The sequence below is a fragment of the Charadrius vociferus genome, unplaced genomic scaffold (assembly GCF_000708025.1).
Source record: "Charadrius vociferus isolate BGI_N301 unplaced genomic scaffold, ASM70802v2 scaffold115, whole genome shotgun sequence".
Taxonomy (NCBI): Eukaryota; Metazoa; Chordata; class Aves; order Charadriiformes; family Charadriidae; genus Charadrius; species Charadrius vociferus.
The window spans coordinates 88,163-105,688 of NW_009648636.1; the positions used below are offsets into that span (position 1 = coordinate 88,163).

The window sequence follows — 17,526 nt, forward strand, 5'->3', positions numbered from 1 at the left end:
CGGCAGCACACCGCAGGACCAGGCCGTGGTCTGCTTTTTGACCTGCTCCCTTAACTCCAGACGCTCACTTGGAGTTGGCAGGTTTGGGGAAAAGCAGTTTTTGCCTTCGCTGGGTACAAAACCTCACGAGATGAAAAAGGTTTGGCACGCTAAAAGCTGGCAAGAGGTGGCTACACTCAAACTAGTCTCTTAACTTTACATCTGGCTCCCAGGCTAGAAGTATAAATGATATTTCAGGGCTCCTAGTTAAGGTAAACAACAGGGGTTACTGCATTGGGCTGAAACTCAGGAGTGTCCCATTTGACCGTGAACCTCTCACCTCGGGAGACCCAGGCTGGAACACAGGTCCAGCCACAGGCGCGACGAGCGGCTGCAGCCCCGTTTCAAGCAGACATCTCTCACATTGAAGAGCAGCACAAGCCAGCTGACAGCACTTGCTCAAGGACACCAGCAGCCTGAAAAACCAGGTAGCAGCAAGGTACAGCATGAACGCAGCGTGCCGGTAGATAACTGACGTACTGGGAAAAACCCTCCTCTGCCACCACCTCGCGGAGATGCTGGTGTCTGGCTGATGTGCTCAGATTTCCTTTATCCCGGTGGAATGTCAGATGGCATCAGCTGGCTTGCTCCTAGGCAGTCTTCTACAGCTACTGCCGGGACGGGAGAGACAGGGCGACACGCAGAAGTTTGACATGGTTGAAGTATAACTACAGCACAGCTGAAAAAGCATCCCTGGGAGCCTTCCTGAGACCACGATGGCTGCAGCCACCCAACTGAGGGCTCACCCAGCGCAAGCTGAGTCTGACAGCTCCCTTTAAGATCTCCTTCTGGAGTGGACAGAGTTACCGCCTCGCTAGACTGCAGGCCACATCAGGCATTGTCTGTCCTTCTGGAAGTGGCACCAAGCCAGCACGGGCTCTGGATTGTGTAGGCCAGCTAATTTAACAGAATTGCAACCACATGGCCGGGCCTGATCCAGATCCCGTGGTGCTATAGGTAGGCACTGCATTTGTGCTGGGGGTGCAGTCCCACCAGGACCAAAATGACGCAGGCTGAGCTAGGGATAAACTGCCAGAGATGCCATGCAGAGGAGCTCCCTTCCCTATCCACCGCTCCCTCCCTGTACCCTGTCACTGCTGCTGCCCGTGCGGCGCTAGCTCCAGCGCTCGGTCACTCCAGTTTGGCATTTGGACCACAAGACCGCTTTGTGTTGGTTAATCCTGAGCACAAATTACAGCGTTGAGGACAGATCCCACTCCCACCCCACGTGAACGTGCAACAAACGACCTGGTCGCTCAGTAACAAAGTCGGAGGCTTTATGAATGACCAAAGAAACGCAGCACGTTTCAGAGGATGCCACTCCACCAGCCCAACCTGCCATGGACTCGCGTTACGCAAAACGGAAGCGATAACAAACTTCACTTTACTCCAGCTAGATCCACCCATGGATCTGCACTGTGGGGTCAGGGAACTGTTCCGACTCTTTTCCCTGATCTCGTTCACAGCACAGCCTCTGAGGCAAATGGAAGGCGGCCACACCGCAAAGGTGCAAAGACGAGGAAATACGCAGAAGGACCTTCAACTCTAATCCCTTTACAGTGGGGAAACAGGGATGCCGAATGCGGAAGGAAAGGGTCGTCTACTCCAGCCAAGCAAATTCCAAAGTCTAACGCTCTTGTCATCAGCTCAGCATCATCTACAAAACCCGTTCCACACTCCCAGCCAGATCAGCTTCGCGTGTTCCTGTGGGCAGGGAAGAGTCTGGCCTCCTAATTCGCACAGTATGTAGGAGAATAGGATCCCAGTCACGGCTGAGGACCCAAAAGCGCTGCCACAATACAAATAGCTCCCATCAGTTATACAACGCCTCTCGCGTACTCGGCCAGGGCCACAGCGCTTTCATGTCATTGTTGTCTTGGGAGGGTGGGGAAAACCCAACATTTCAGTGCGCGCAGAGCAGACAGGAGGGAGGAAAGGCTTCTGCGCTTCCAAGCGTGCGTTTTGGGAGAGGCAGCATCTGCTGGGACTTGGGGCAAATCTCTGCAGCAGAGTTATCCCCTCCTGGAGTCTGCAGCTTCCTCAGGCCAGTTATACAAACCGCGGTCCCCTAGCTCTCAAAATTGGGTCTCCATACTAGAATAGACGCGGTCAGTGTACGAGCCTAGGGCTTGTGTAGGGACACTCCAAGACCCCCTTCTTCTCTGCCACACAGGGAACTGCTGCCTGGTTAAATAACTGCCTGCAGGCGATACCTGCAAAGGGCAAGAGACACGCGAAGCCATGACACACGCTAATGCCAATCTCACCTTTCCACTAGCACACACTTTGCACGAGCTGCGCAAGTCCTTCCTACAGCACAAAGTTTGATCTCTTCAGGAGGAGCGGGCTACCTTTGTCTCCCAGCCCACACCAGGGCTGGATCCTGGCTGAGTACCCCTTCCCAGCAGATTGTTACAGCCCTCCCAACTCTTCTTTCTGCTTCTTGATGCAATCTCATCCAGGCGGGCCTCACCAGAGCACACCAGCAAGTCAAAGCCCTCGGATCTTCGACTAAGACCGCTTCTTCCCCGGGGCGGCTCCACTACCAGGAGTTTTTCCAGTGTCAACTGTCGGTTCAACCAGGAACGCACGACTTCCAAAAAGGAGACCAGCAGATGCCCCCCAAACTGCCATCCCTGAGAATGTCCCAGACGAAGCTCAGCCCCAGCAAAACAAGGGATAAGAGTCAGGCACATTACATATATATCTCTGTTGGACAACCTCGGCATTCAGCATTAAGCAATGCCATTTAAATATGGCTTCTTTTTTTTCCAGCTTTGTGATCTATGTTCGGATTCGGGCATTTTTCACCCTGATGAGAGTTTTACTAAGGAAGAACAGACGAACAGTCCAAAGCCTTGCTCTGTGTCAGGCAGAGTCAAGATAAAGGCAGTTTATTCATCCTCCAACACCAGACAGCCAGCAATTCTCATCTAAGATAGCTGTCCTTCACTATTTCTTTCTGGCCCTCTTGGGTACCATTCACTTAATGTAGGAAATAGGAAGCATGAATATTAATCCTGCAGACAGCTCCAGTGCTATCCCTTCTACTCTGATCCTTTCACCTGCAGTCTCCTTCTCCCAGGGAAAGCGCCTCATGCAGCTCCACGGTGATATTCTTCAAAACCCCTTCCTTGGACACCTCTCTCCATCAGCAAGCGATGCCTCGATGGGGCACAGCTACCTCTAACAGCACAGGAACTGACAGTCAGCTGAAGAGAACCAGAAGACTACTCTCCTGTGGGGTTGGTTTTTATTTTTTTTTTTTTTTTTTTTGAGAGAAGAATGAGTACAAGGTCACATTTGAAAAAAGAACAAGCCGTCCTTTCGCTGAAAGAGCCTCACATATTTACACAGCGAAACCGACAAACACCACGGTATTTTAGTCACTTCCTGTCCTGTCTGCTGCCATTCCCTCCCTGGTGTCCCACCATCTCCATCTCCCAGTCCCCGGGAAGCCTCCTCCCGCTACGCCACAGCTACTTCCACTTCAGGAGACCAGAGCACCCCTCAATTTTCCTCTCCCTGGGCTTCCTCCCCTTTTGTCTGCTGTGTTTCCAGAGCAGCTTGGCTGGTTTGGAGCCTCCCACAACCCTCCCTTATTCCTCTAGATGAAAGATGGTGACATGAAGAATGCAGAAATTCACTCCTGTTTCCTAACTCCCTCCCTCCAAACTCCCCTCGCCGCAGGTATTATAACATCTACCTGGCTCCCAGCATACGTACAGAGCAGTGTGACGTACCAGTGGATCTCTCTCGTTCACCACTGAGGTTCCTCACCGGCTGCCTCCCAGCCACCCATCCCTTTCTAGGTTTACTTCCCTGAAACACATCCAAATTGGTAATAAACCAACAAGCTCAACTCTCCTTGGTTTACGAATTTAAATTCTCACACATTTTTACATGAAACAACTATGCCTTTTGTCTAGGTAAGTTCAGGCCTTCAACATCTAGACCTGTCGGTGGGCGTTTTAATCTTGAGCAAGTACCTGTGGCAAACAGTAGCGTCCAGAATTCAGTCTCCAAGACACCGTACTGAGATCTGCTGGCAATGAACAGCCAACCCCCAAAAGGTCACGCGAGATCCATTGTATCAGTGGGAAAGGGTCCCGTTTCTCCAGGAAATCACAAGGCAAAGGCGACCCGTGGCAGAAGGGCGGACATGCCTGGAAACAGCGAGGCAGAGCAGGTGCCAATACCAGAACTGACTATGCAGGGAAGACACTCCCTTGCAAGTATTTTCAGATACAGCGTGAAGAAGCAAGGCACAAAGATTATGACATCCCATCAGCAGTCTGCCAGGTTACTGCTTACCTCGAGCAGAAGAGCTTTTCCTTTCTATATTCCTCTCCTCCAAGCCTGCACCTCCCACTTCAGCTCCTGGTCTAGGCTCCAAGCTCCGGTCCGCACAAGTACGTTAATCGTGTTTCTCTCCGCCAGCAGAGAGGCAGCAGGCTCCGTCCTCCGTGCCTCCCCACCTTCAACCACTTCAGTTTCTCCTCGGCTCCTCTTCCTCCCAAACGTGGGAAGTAATAACCAAACCGCAACACCTCCGGTGACCCTCGGGGTACACAGGGTCCTACAGAGATGGGCTCGTATCATCCTGTTAATATTTTGGCTCTGCAGAGCCATTTGCTTTGCCAAACAACTGGCAGTGCCCCAGAGACGATCGATAAAGTCGTCCTGGGCTCCCCACTCCCCCAGTTAGAAGGACATCCCGCAGCAGGACCTGAAGAGAAGGCCGTAATTCCCCAAGTAGGAGATCCAGGACAACCTGTCGGTGGCCGTAGCTGTCTCAGGGCAAGCCTGGAAGCCAGCCCAACGCGAGGACAAGCTAGGACGTGGCTAATTTTAGCAGCTCTGCATGCCCTGTTCACTAACGACGACGATGTGGACAAGATGGCCATCCCAAACTAACCCTTTTGCTGGTTGGTTTCACAAGAGGAACCCAAGAACTAACCCAGCAGGCTTAACCCAGGTTAAATGCCCCATATCATCTCCTGTCTCTCTCAAGACCTGGAGAGCAGAACTGGTCTATCCCAGATTGAACATTTCTGGACAAAGACAGACTCAAAGCACCAGGCTGAGGAGTGAACAGGAATCTACGCGGAACTGGAGCCCTTCCAGGCTTCACAGCTCCAGGAGGGATTCCTATCACGAGCAGGGCTGGCAGCGTTTCAGAATGAGCAGGGAGAACGCTTTGGTTTGCACTTTTGGGTTACGAAATTGGATGTACACAAAGAGTAATTGGGGAATTGGAGCAAGGCTGAAAGAGGCAGGTGGGGAGACGGCACCAACGGGCCAAGAACTCCGGCAGCTGCCACTAAACCACACGCTGACCAGCCACAGCAGCAAAACCACGAGACAGAAGAACGTGCTAGATCAGATCACAGATGGGCAAGTCTGGCAACGGTCCCAAGAAGGAAACTCTGCTCCTAGGAAAGGATACGGCTTCTCACTCCAGTCACATGCAGCGTATTTCACATGCAGCCACTATCCCAACTAGCTTTTTATGGCACTACTAACCCTCCAACTGTCCATACCTACCACCAGCCATAGTGCCCCGGTGCCTGGACAAACGCTGCCTGGATTCTATGAGAGCTTGAAGAAGCTCATGAAGGACCATCAAACCTTCCACCATGCCACCTTTCAGGACCGAACACCGATCCTCTCGAGCCACACCAATTGTGTTAAAAGCCACTCTTTGACGTTCAGCCTTATTGTTTCTCAAGTAGACTGAGCAAACCCCTTTAACCTCATCCCTTCCAAAGCAGAAGAAATCTAAGAAAAAAAAACCAACAACAACCTGCTGTGTAGAGAGCCCTTTCCCTGCCAGGGAGTCTCAAGCACAGGTCCTATGCACGCAGGTAGATGAGCATTACCAGCTCTGCTGCTCCTTCTGCTTTGTACAGGGAGGCAACAGAGCATCCCCAAAATGGAACAAAGTAGGCCAAATTTCTCCGAAAAAACAGGCTTGAAAATTACACGCACTTAATTCATTTTCCCCACTCGGGAAAGGGTGGAATGTTTACCTCCAGGCTGCTGAGCCCACACAGACCATCAGGCCCGGCACAAGGGACAGAAGGAGCCACCGGCATTTGGGGACAGAGGTGCAGCTGATGTAGCATTAGCAGGTCAGCTCCACACAACTTCCCTCCTTGCTGGGACAGGCAGAGCACCTCTCCGTCCACAATACAGTGGGAATTCAGAGGATTAGCTCGGATTCTTCAGCGGGGAAGAGCTCACCCTCCAAACTTCCCAGCATCCCAACCCAGTTCTGCAGAAACCTGTTGCCAGTTCTGTCCCGTCACACAAACTGAACAAGGCTGGACCACAGGAGTAGATAGCAAAAGTATGGGAAGCTTTGGGGTTTGTACTGCAGATCCTGCTAAGCTGACACTGTCCTTTAAAGAGAACAGCAACGGGCTGCCTGAATTGCAGACCATGGTGCCTAGGACGCTTATGAAGAAGGAAAACAATCCAGGGCCGTTGGGATGAACACGGACAGTGTGCGAAACCATCTACAAGGAAGGATATTTCCTCCTTACTCTGCACTGTTACACCATCACTGCACGCACTCTCTCTCCCTTTGCTCCACAAGAAGCCCAGTACTTGCCCCTTCCGTATTCCAAATGGGGCAAAAGGGCTCAGAAGTTCAGCGACACCCGGAAATATTTAAGCACAGCGAATTAGAGATACTGCTTACAGTATACAAGATTACAGCTCCTGAGAGCTCTACATGGGAGAGCAAGGGGGAAGCAGGGCATTCTTGGATTGCACAGCACAGGACAGGCTTTTTATTTTTTTCATACAGGTTTTTCTGCTCTTACGCTCCCTGATTGTTCCTCCAGCATTCGCTTGGCTGTCTGTCCAAGTTCCACAGCACCACCTCTCTTCTCTCTTACCCTTCTGACTTTCACCGCTGCCTCATGAAAAGTTAGGCAAGGTAAGAGGCAACAGCAAAAAGGACCATCCCCTCTGCATATTGCACTTGTAGTGAGAACGTGCCTCACTGGTTGGGATCTGCTTCTCCAAATAACAGTTCTATCAAGCAACATCCTGATCCTTCCCCCGGTGCCTTTTATCAAGCTACCTCTTCTCCCAAACTCTGTCACAACTGGCTACGACACAACAGAATGATTCTGCAGTCAGTTCCCAACCCTGAGGACCAGCGCTAACAAAAACCACAGGTGATGATCACACCCCGGAGCCTCTTCCTCAATATAAAAGGGTGTGGGGGAGTAGCTTTATTAAAACTCTTGGTTGTGTACAGTGTGATAGCTAAAGCATGTGAGATCCAGGCAAAGACAAAAAGCATCCAGTGTTCAATGTACTGTAGGGAGGAAAGTTTACCACTCTACTCACCAGCTCACCATCAATACGACCCGTTCTAGTTGACAGCGGTAAGAATTGCCAGTCCTCTCCCCCACCAGCTCGCTCACACACAGGAGCACATCACACGCAGCGCTGCGAACCACACCTCAGCTCTTCGAGCAGCAAGGATGCCACCCAGATTTGCACCTTTCCAAGCACCCGACCTGGGTGGCAGCACTACAGAGAGTGCACCTCCCCATCAGACTACTGCATAAACCACCTATCTCTGCTTACCACCCTGCGGCCCCGGGCAGATCCCAGCCCCAAACCTCCTCCGGTTCAAGTTCCTGGGACTTCCACAGGGATTCACAGTCCCTGGACAGCAGCTCACGCTGTTTACCGCCAGTATTATTTCTACAGCAACAGAAATGCACAAACACGGACACACAGAACAGAGAGAAACCCTGTCAAATGCATCTGCCTCCTCTACCCCATCGTGGATTCAACAGGCTACGCTTCATCACCAGGTTTACCTGAACCATCTCAAATGCCAGCAAGCAACACCTGCAGACAGCTACGAATCTTCCTCAGCTGGCTCTTAGGAGCCAGGAAAAGAGGTAAACAAGGAGGATGAGCAAACAGAAAACTTTGAGTTCATCAGATCCCTTCTGGTCTCTCCAGATTAAGCTCCAGGCTGTACGAGCAGAGCTCTTCCAGCATCAGTGACCTACAGCATCTCATGCTCATTCTTGTTATCCTGCAGCCTGTGATTTCCCCATCACACGAGCACGGACAAGTGGAAAATTAGCCAGTGCGGTCCAACCGTTAGCGTGCACGCTACCTCTAGCTCAGTGGGGGACACATGGCACAGAGCCTTTCCTAACTGCCCAAGATGCAACACAGAGGTGGCAGAGCATTTGCTCCTACTTGGCAGCACTGATGTGACCCAAGAGGTAGTGAGTTAGAGAGGGAGCAGTAGGAACACACTCTCACTGCTCCTTGGCCCTCAAAAAAATCAGAAGTCATTAGCCTCCTTGCCAAGGGAGATCTGTGGGTACCTGAAGGTGGGCAGCACAGGGAGTTCAGACCACTGTGGAAAGGGAAGCAGAGCACCAAAGCTCCCTACAGCCCCCAAGAGGCGGACACCCTACCCTAAGCCCTCCAGAAAAGGAATCGAACCTGGACCAGCACAAGCACTTGTACAGTACAGTTCGGTCTGCAGCTCAACTAGCTGGAGACCATCCAAGATGGAAGATAGCTGGTTTTGGATTTTATTGACAGGCTTTTTTGACGATGCATTTGTACAAGTGCGGTCGCACATAGCTTCTTAGCTTCAGCTGAAACGGTCGCACCACATTTTCCAGAGGCATATGCCTATCGACTGCCCCCTGCTCCCTCCCAGTGGGAGGGCTCCACACAGGTTTGTTCTGTCTGACCCCCACTCCAAGAACATCAAACTTAACCGAGATCGCAGGTTCCCTAAGCCGACTGGAGACAACCCTTCCAGTTCTGAGATACGTGCTCCCCACCCTTCTTGCCTCCCGGTGCTTTTGACAGCTTAGTATGTTTGATATCTAATTACAGGCCCTGCCATCCTACCGCGGGGTTTGCTCTTCCACTTGGCTCTTTCGCCCAAGGCGACCAAGCGAGATCCTTCTTTGCTCTCATCTCCCTCTCCACCAGGGCCGAGAACGGGCAAGACATCCAGTGAGGCAGATCTGCTCACCTATGACATCTCCTGTTCTCCGGGCACTCAGGTACGTGCCCCGAGCCAGTTCCTGCCACAGGGTCGTGCTGCGGATGCACTGTCCACTGCCACAGCCGCACGACCACACGCAGCGATTCGGTGTGGTACGCCACGTTCCTCCTCACCTTCTCCCTCTTCCACTTCTCTTTAACCTCTCCAACCCAAATGAAAGCAGGTCAGGCATGGTGTAGCAAAGCCTGTGAATTAATAAGTTAGCTCCGGCAGCAAATCAAGCTTTCCAGAGCTCAGGCTACCTGCTCAGAGCTCACCCATCGTTTCTTCCTCTGGAATCAGCAACACTCCTCCGTCATCAGCACCAGACATCTCAGCCTGAAGACAAGTATTTGTTTTCCCCTCATACATTTTCAGAGGACAGTGTTAGTGCACCACCTTGTTTCTCCACCTTCTGAGCATACCACCACATGTGCCATTTCTCCCCAAAACCCAACCAGTGACCTGCAGACCGCTGTCTGGGTGGCTCCCGACCTAATTAGCCAACAGTAAAAAAAGTACTGGGGGCACGGGGACCGCTCTCTTAACTTTTTAGCATCACCTCCGGCTGGGATAACCCTGTGAAAACCTACTCCTGCTTATTAACGGGAGACATAAACGCAACTTACAAATACCGTTTGGTAACTCACAAGTAACTTCAGGCGCTCCTGCACTGTCTGGCTGCTTGCTGAGCCAGCACTGCGGCTTCCAGGACACGCTCAAGGCACAGCCAGGCTTGGGACAGTAAGAAACCAGCAGAGATATTAACCTCCCGTGTCCCTCTCTGCTGACACAGAACATCATCCAGTCGGTTTCAGGGACACGTTCTCCCAGGGACCAGCACACTCTTGGCATCTCTCGGGATCCAAATGCTCACAGGGGTTTCTAAAGCTTTCCCAGGACAGCCTTCAGTTGCTGCTAGCTTTCACCTAAGAGCTGCCCAGATCAAATCTGAACAGTCCCTAAATTATTTAGAGCTCAATTATTACACCTGGGTCATTTGGAATGACTCATTTGTAGTGTCTTCAGTTTGAGGCGGAGGCATGTGAGAGAGATTAATTACCCTACTTGCACAGGTCCTGTCTGGACTAGGAAATTGAGGTGTGACCAGCAGACCAGTGACATTTGGGCAGGCAGGGTCTCACACAGGGCACACAGACAAACAGGAGGGAACGTCGCTTGACAAGGTAAAGGGGATCGCCAGCGCCAAATTTCAAATTGGGGGATGACGTACAACCACCCAGATTCTCACCCCAGTGCATGCGGCTCATCCCACACTTTAGTACTACGGGAACTACACTGGGAGACTCGGCCCAGCACACACGTACGAGTCGCGGGTCAATGGGACCAGTCCTGGAAAAGCCAGTACCCAGCAGAACTGGCCTCTGTCAAGCACATCAAGATCTGAGGATGACAAATACCAGCAACCGCAAGGGATCATTACCCGGTAGTGAGCTGCATCATGAGGAACACAAACAAGAAGTCAGGCGGAACCTGATGGAAAGGTATTACTGGTTGCATCCCACTGTTGGGATAGGGTGAGCCATTCAAGATAGAGCAAGGGCAGCCACTTGACCAACAGAGAGAGGACAAGTAGCTGCATCCTCCTCTTCACTATCTTACCAGACACAAGCAGTCCTGCCAGCCCACAGCCTGCTCCCTGCTGACCTCCCTCTCTCAGCTTTGAGGCCATTTATCCCCTCGGTAGAGTGAGGATAAAGGCTGGAACTTTGTCACAAGCGTCACGTGAACATCAACGTGCGTGGACCTTCCTGGCCAGCGGGTTGCGGTCCAGCATTTGACATCACCTCACCCTGCAGAAAGGGTTTGGTACCACTGATACGAACAACATGGAAGTCACAAGATTGGAGCCGCCGTGACGCTGGGCACCTCTCAGAGCCAGCCTTGCCATCCCTCAGGCACGGCCAGCGCACGCCTGAGCGTGCTGGTGCCGCTCCGTATCACGGTACACACGGCTGCGAGAGAAACCCTTTCCTCCACGCTCCCCAAGCTTCATCCCTCAGCTGATGACTCCACATACTGTACGGCTCACGCAAACTCTCGCCCAGGGGATAGTGTGGACACCAACATGTAAAGACAAGTTTGCTAACTGCTGTTTACAGGAAAGGCCTCCGCTTTTGGCTGGTAAGGGCAGGCAGAAGCCTCCTCTCAAATTTCAGGTAAGGATCTGACCAGAAGGCAGGGCAGGGCAGTGCTAAGGCAGGACAAGGACTGCCCCAAGCGATGGGAGAGATGGCATTTCACACTCCAGCTCCCCCCTCACCTTCCACATGCTCGAGCACCCATAGCACTCATCAGTGGGTGGGTCTCCTCCTCCACAGGCCTGTTCCCCTTCATGGGTATCACAACAAACCTCCAACAAACAAAACAAGGGTGCCACTGCACCCAGCCAGGGATGGTCACTCAGGGCCCAGGCACCGCAAAACCTCCAGCAGGAGCTCTGCCCGAGCCCCAGTGAGCGCCCACTGCCCCGAGGAAGGGTGCAGCTCCACCGCAGGCTCTCTCCAGCAGCAGAGCCAGTTTAAGAGGTTCTTACCCCACCCTGCCTCCCCATTTCCAGCTGCCACCTCTCCAGTCCCGTCAGGTTTGCTGGTGGGGCAGCTATAGCTCGCTAGCCCAGCATGGACAACGATTCGGATTAGATGCTCCCCCCCTGCCAACTTTCACCATGGGAATGATCCACCATCCCCTGAAGCAGCATTCAGCTCAGGGGCATCAGCTCCTGAGGCGCTAACAGAGGGAGGGAGAGAACCTCCTAAACCAGCTCTGCCACACCGGCAATCCTAACTCGGAACCACACCCTGAGATACAGACTGCTGACTTGACAGCAGCAGAGAGACCACAACAGGCAGGATTTCTCATTTCTCATCACCCTCCCGCTATGCTCCCTCCGAGCTATTCTGAAGTGCTCCACCGCTGCTGCCCTTCGCTCCTCACCCGGATTGTTGTCACCGAAAGCGTACGGCACCACTTCAGGGATGTGCTCATCCCAACTCGTCTTTCACGGAGTCTTGCTGGTCTTAGTTCACAGCAAAGGCCTGGCAGAATTAGCCCTGGAGCAGACAGAAGGCGAGATTTCCCCACACTTCCAGCACCCAGGAATGCTCAGTGACTCCCCGGCAGAAGGACAGGCAGGCACCAGCCCTGTGTCCCGCTGAGGAACCCTTCGGCAGCTCCACACGTTCCCACAGATCTGGACAGGTATAGCAGCTTTGTGTGCAGCAAGAGAGTAAATTACTTCCCACCAGAGTGAGAGAAATCCTTCCTCAGCGGAGCACCACGCACGCACTCAACGCTGCGACAGCGAGGCGGGCACATCTCGTCTCGAGCACGCCAAGCACATCTTTAGAAAAGCGTTGGGTCAAACAGCTCCTCTGACAGCGGTTTCCAGAGATCTACTGGCCAATTGGCTGAACAGCTTCCGAGCACCACCAGGAGACTCCTTCCCAGCCGATGACCCAACACAGATCTAACCTCACCAAAAAATTAAGTTACAAACATGCGACAGTTTCTCCTCGGACTCTCACATCATCTCGTGGAGATCCTGGTGAGCACTGAAGCGGCGCAAGGCGGACTAGGTACTCTGCGAGGAAACTGCTAGACAGCCTCAACCCGGCAGAGTATCTGGGCATCGCACCACCAGACCGACTCAACTTCTTTTCCTCCAGAGCTGTTAGTCCATAGCCAGAGCTGCTCATGTCGCCGCTCCTGCCTTTAAGAAGTCCAGGCTCCAGCTCCAGGTGCCAGCGTGCCCTTGGCCTCCTCGCAGGGAGCTGAACAGCTTGGTGTGACACGGGCTGGGTGCGACCACCCAGCGACAGTCAGCGGAAGACTTCCAAGTCTCAGAGAGGGACCATCACATTGTTAGTGCCAGGGCTGGATTGTCACTCAGGCCGCAGGACACAATAGAGCATTTCAGCTCCTCGATTAAGGGCCTGCAAAACATGCATCTACAGCTTATAAAGCCAGCACCTCAAACCAGTCCCCGAAGTATTGCCTCCTTACAGAGCTGAGGAGCGCAAACATTTACACAGGCTTAGTAGAAAACTACTCGGCGGTGCCTGACCAGTCCCGTCCTTCGCTACTCACGGTGCGGGGAGGCCCAGTTGAACCTCTGGGTGAGGAACGTGGATATCCCTTAACCCGCCGTCGCTCACACTCTTGCCGCTCATGTAGTGCCGTCCGCAGGCTGCCTTCCTCTACCTGTGTCAGCCTCCCAGAGCTCGCCACGACACAGCTTCTTCCACAGCCTAATTGTTTCAGCCGGATGCAAGGCATCCTCCCAACGACACCCCTGCATCCAGACCAACTCACCCAGGCCTTCATAATCTTGGGAGTTGTGGATGTAGAGCCCCAACTAAGAAGCAAGCACAGTTAGAGCAGCGCGACCCACCTAATCTGTGTCGTTATACTACGCAGGGATGCGCGAACCGGCAGGGAATTTTTGTGGGAGCGTGACTACATCCAAAGTGGAGGCGAGTTTCTCCGCAACACCTGGATCTTTCACCAATACCGAGAAATCCATTCAGAAAGCATAGATAGATCAGATTTTTGTTGAACCAGAGGAAGGTAACAGTGTTGCTTGCTAAATGAAAATAACACAAAACACTCACGACTTCCTCTACATCCTGAGGGAAGCCAGTCCGGTTTTAAGGCCAGGTTGACACACCGAAAGGTGCAGTTGGTGTAATTACCCCGGCACACCAGATTGCAAGCTTCTCTTGCCATCCCAGGCCACTGGTATCATCAAACTGTGCTTGCCCATGCAATTAATTCAGCTCCTTCACCACTATAAACTATTCTGGTCAAGGTTGTTTGGCTGGTAGGACTACTGTCACACTTGGATCTTATATTTTTAAAATATAGTTGTTCTTTTGCTGTCACACCCGCATTGATCCCCAGTCACAAACAAGAAACACGGCTTACAGCAGCAGAAAGATACCGTACTACCAACTACCTGTTTCCCCGCCTAGAACTTTTAATGTAGGCATATTAAAACCAACTCCAAGACCAAGGCATACGTAGGAGTAGGATATTCAAATAAGTAATATTCAGCACTTTTGTCTTCTCGGATAATTCACCCATGATACCTTGCTCCGCAAGGGCCAGAAACACCAGCTAAGAGAACAGTTCAAAGCATGCATTTTGGAAATAAAAAAATAAATACATCTTTTGAAGGTCCTTCAACAAGGGAGCTTCACTGATGCAGCAAAAGAGCATACCAAGCTGGAAGTTCCCAGGTAAAAGCGAAGCAGGAGGCATGAACTAAGCCTCACCTACCACACAGGGGTGATGCCTCCTCCTCTCGGCTGCAGGCCAGCAGGGACAACACGCGCGTGAGGCCACAGAAGGCCAGGTGAGCCTCATCCTCTGCTTGCTGCCCATGTGCCTTCCCAAGCCCCTTAAGCATGTAGCTCATCAGCGTGCAGCCATTTATCCAGCTTAGCACGTTCCACGGGAGTGCAGGCCAACTACACCAGGACAGAAACTCTCCCTGACAATTTTTATTTATGAGATTATAAGCATTTTTAAACCACTAAGCTCCTGGCCGCTAGACCCCTTCATCTGCCTCATCTTTGCCCAACCACACTGGGTTGCTTCAGCTGGTCAAAGTGCAGCTAAGATCGTAGTTTAAGCAAAATTTGAAGCCGGCATCGCCTCCAAGAGAAGCTATCCTGCCACCCTGACTGCTGGCTACAGCAGTGGTCACTCCCCAGTCAAACCAGCACCTCGAGCTGCATCCCACAGTTGTGGGAACAAGTGTGTCAGGACGAGGGAGGAGGTGGGACTGCTGCTTTTGGCATCATTGCCACATTAAAGCATCCACCAAAGCACTTGGGAAAAACAGGCCATCCCGAAGGGCCCACGGATATATTACAGTTTGTTTGGGGGGTTATTTTTTTTTTTTTTTTTGGTAAGCACCCTCTCAGAAAAGAGAAAAGATTAAAAACCATTTCAAATTAGAGTCACTTCAGGTTCCCGAAGCGGGCTAAGGCGGCTGACTATAAAAGCCTAGATGTCTGTCACCAAATCATCTAGTACGAGAACCCTCTCTGCACAAAGTAAACATGCAATAGACACCACGCAGCACCAGAAAAGGAGCACGTCTTCAGTAACCCAGGTGTTTGGACAAACCATGGCCTAGGCAGTATCCTCCTCTCCGCAGGAGCCAGTGCTGGAATAACCGTTCCTACCCTCACTAGAGGATTTTCATCCCTAGGCCACCTATAAGGCACGTGCTGGCTGTAACTCCCCAGCACCCTTTCATGGCCAGGCACCCGGTAGCAACAGAAGAGCAACAAGAACTGCTCGCCCTCGAGGGCGAAGCTTAACGCCAAGTACCACACTGCCTCACACCAAATGATGTCAGAGTATTAAAGGATAAGGATTTACCCCTACAGACAGCACCTTGAAGGTGAGGGTACATGTACTGCTGTGACTCAAAGAGGAATTCCATCACAGCTTCAGCTACCGCAGAGCAGACACTCGCCCTTCGCAGCGGGTTTACAACTGCCTCAAAACCACGTGAAACCAACCTGCAGGAGGCACAGCAGCTTCCCTCGCCCCCAGGGTGTCCAGGAATATCACCTCAGACTCTCAGAGCAGATGCTCCCAAACTGTTCACAGTTAGGGCCCAACTCAGACCATCGGCTTTGTGCGCTCCCCTGAACAGCAGCGCAAACACCAGACACGCCAGAGCTCCTGACAGGGCCTAACTAGGACCCGACTTCTGGAACAGCTCCCTCCGAAAGAAAACACCAGGGGAAGACACGTACACATGTGCACAGGCACAAGTAAATCTGAGCTCGAAGCTGAAGCTGGTTTTCTCAGATTTCGCAGCACACCCAAATCAAGTCCAGGCCAACATAATGGTAACACACAGTATTTCAGCTTCTCTGCTTGTTACAAACACATGGAGAAAACCTGCCGTGCCAGAAACTAAACCAACACTCATTTCATATTTCTATCCAGCAGCTTCTCAAAGCATCTTACCCGGACCCCAACCCTCCCCTCTTGCAGAGTTCGGTAGCGGAGTGCCCTTCATTAGGGCAAACTTTGCGACACAAACAGGACCCACGAAGCCATCTAAACCACCAGCAGCTGAGCTAATACCTCTGGACAGGCTGCAGCGATCCACCACAACGCTTTTTTGGGTTGTTTAAACCTGTTGACAGTAAAAGCCTTTTCCTTCTTCAGTTACAACAGAACCAAGAACAGAATTTCGTTGTTTAGGGCCAGTACTGACCAGTCTTTGGCTGTAACGGATCCTTTCTTCCTCGGGCTCCATCTCCGACTCTTCTGAAGAGAGTGAGAAGGACACTCCAGGACTGCTGTCTTCCTCCTCTTCCTCCTTTGAAGTCAGAGGGAAATAGTGAAGCAGAGCACACAGACACGAGATGTCTACACCCCTCATTTCTTTGCTCATTTTGAGGGCGATTCCATACCCCTGTGCTGGGCTAAGTGAACACAGTGGATGAGCCCACCTCAACTTTTAAGGCTCCTATTCTAACTTTAGCCATGACCTAGGCTAAATGACTTTACCAGCTGTTCTGTAACACAACATGAGCTGCAGGTCTCAGATCAGGAAGAGACCGCCGCTCCGCACTACTACCAGCACAAGCGTCAGCTCTTTTGGCCCACACTGGGATAGGAAGCAGGCAAGCTGCTGTCAAACGCTCAACAGCGGTCGGGGAGCAGCCCGGTGTCCCCAGAATACAAGATTACGCCTTAGAGAACAAACTCCTCCAAACAACACGATTGCCATTCTCTGGATATCCTGCCCCGCAGCACTCGGGAGAAGCTACACAGGTACAGAACATCTCCCGTGAAGGGGGAAGGCGTATGGTATCCCTCCTACATGCAGCGCTTGAGCACAGCTGCGGGTAGGGGACTAACTCCTGGCTTGAGAAGACCCACACGCTCAGATCTCAAAATCTGCCACCTTGTGACACCACACAAGAACACGGGAAAACCTCCCAAGGCATCAGATGGCACCTAAACTTTTTTTTTTTTTTTCCTCCCCCCTCTTAAAGGAACCGAATGAAACCAAAGCCTCGGTATACCGCAGCTCTTAATCCCCATGACTATGGCTATACCAGACCTTCGGGGGGAGGAATCTGCCACCCCGTGCAGCGTTACAGAACCGCTGCCATAGCGGGGAGCGAACTTCTTTCAATCCCGCTCGTTCCCGGACCCTCCGAGCACGGTTTGACAGCAGAGCGGTCTCAAGCCCCGCCACCATCTCCCCCATCCGCATCGCTCCGGGGGCTTCCCAGCTCCCCTAAACCAACCTCGGCACTTTTCCCCTACACTTCTTAAAACTCTGTTTATAAACACCCGGACAGACTATACGACACACCAACCAAACCAGCCCGTTCGCAACACCGGGGCAAACCCTCCGCTCCGCCAACACC

The 17,526-nt window shown here is 52.2% G+C and overlaps 1 protein-coding gene across 1 annotated transcript in view; it reads right to left on the reverse strand.

The window, feature by feature from the left end:
- Positions 1 to 16,309: 16,309 nt before the first annotated feature.
- Positions 16,310 to 17,526, reverse strand: part of LOC104287548 (rho-related GTP-binding protein RhoF-like) — a 7,765-nt gene continuing 6,548 nt past the window's right edge. The window contains exon 7 of the mRNA XM_009886270.1: positions 16,310 to 16,469. Coding sequence (XP_009884572.1) covers positions 16,310 to 16,469 — 160 coding nt within the window. The remainder of the gene's footprint in view (positions 16,470 to 17,526) is intronic.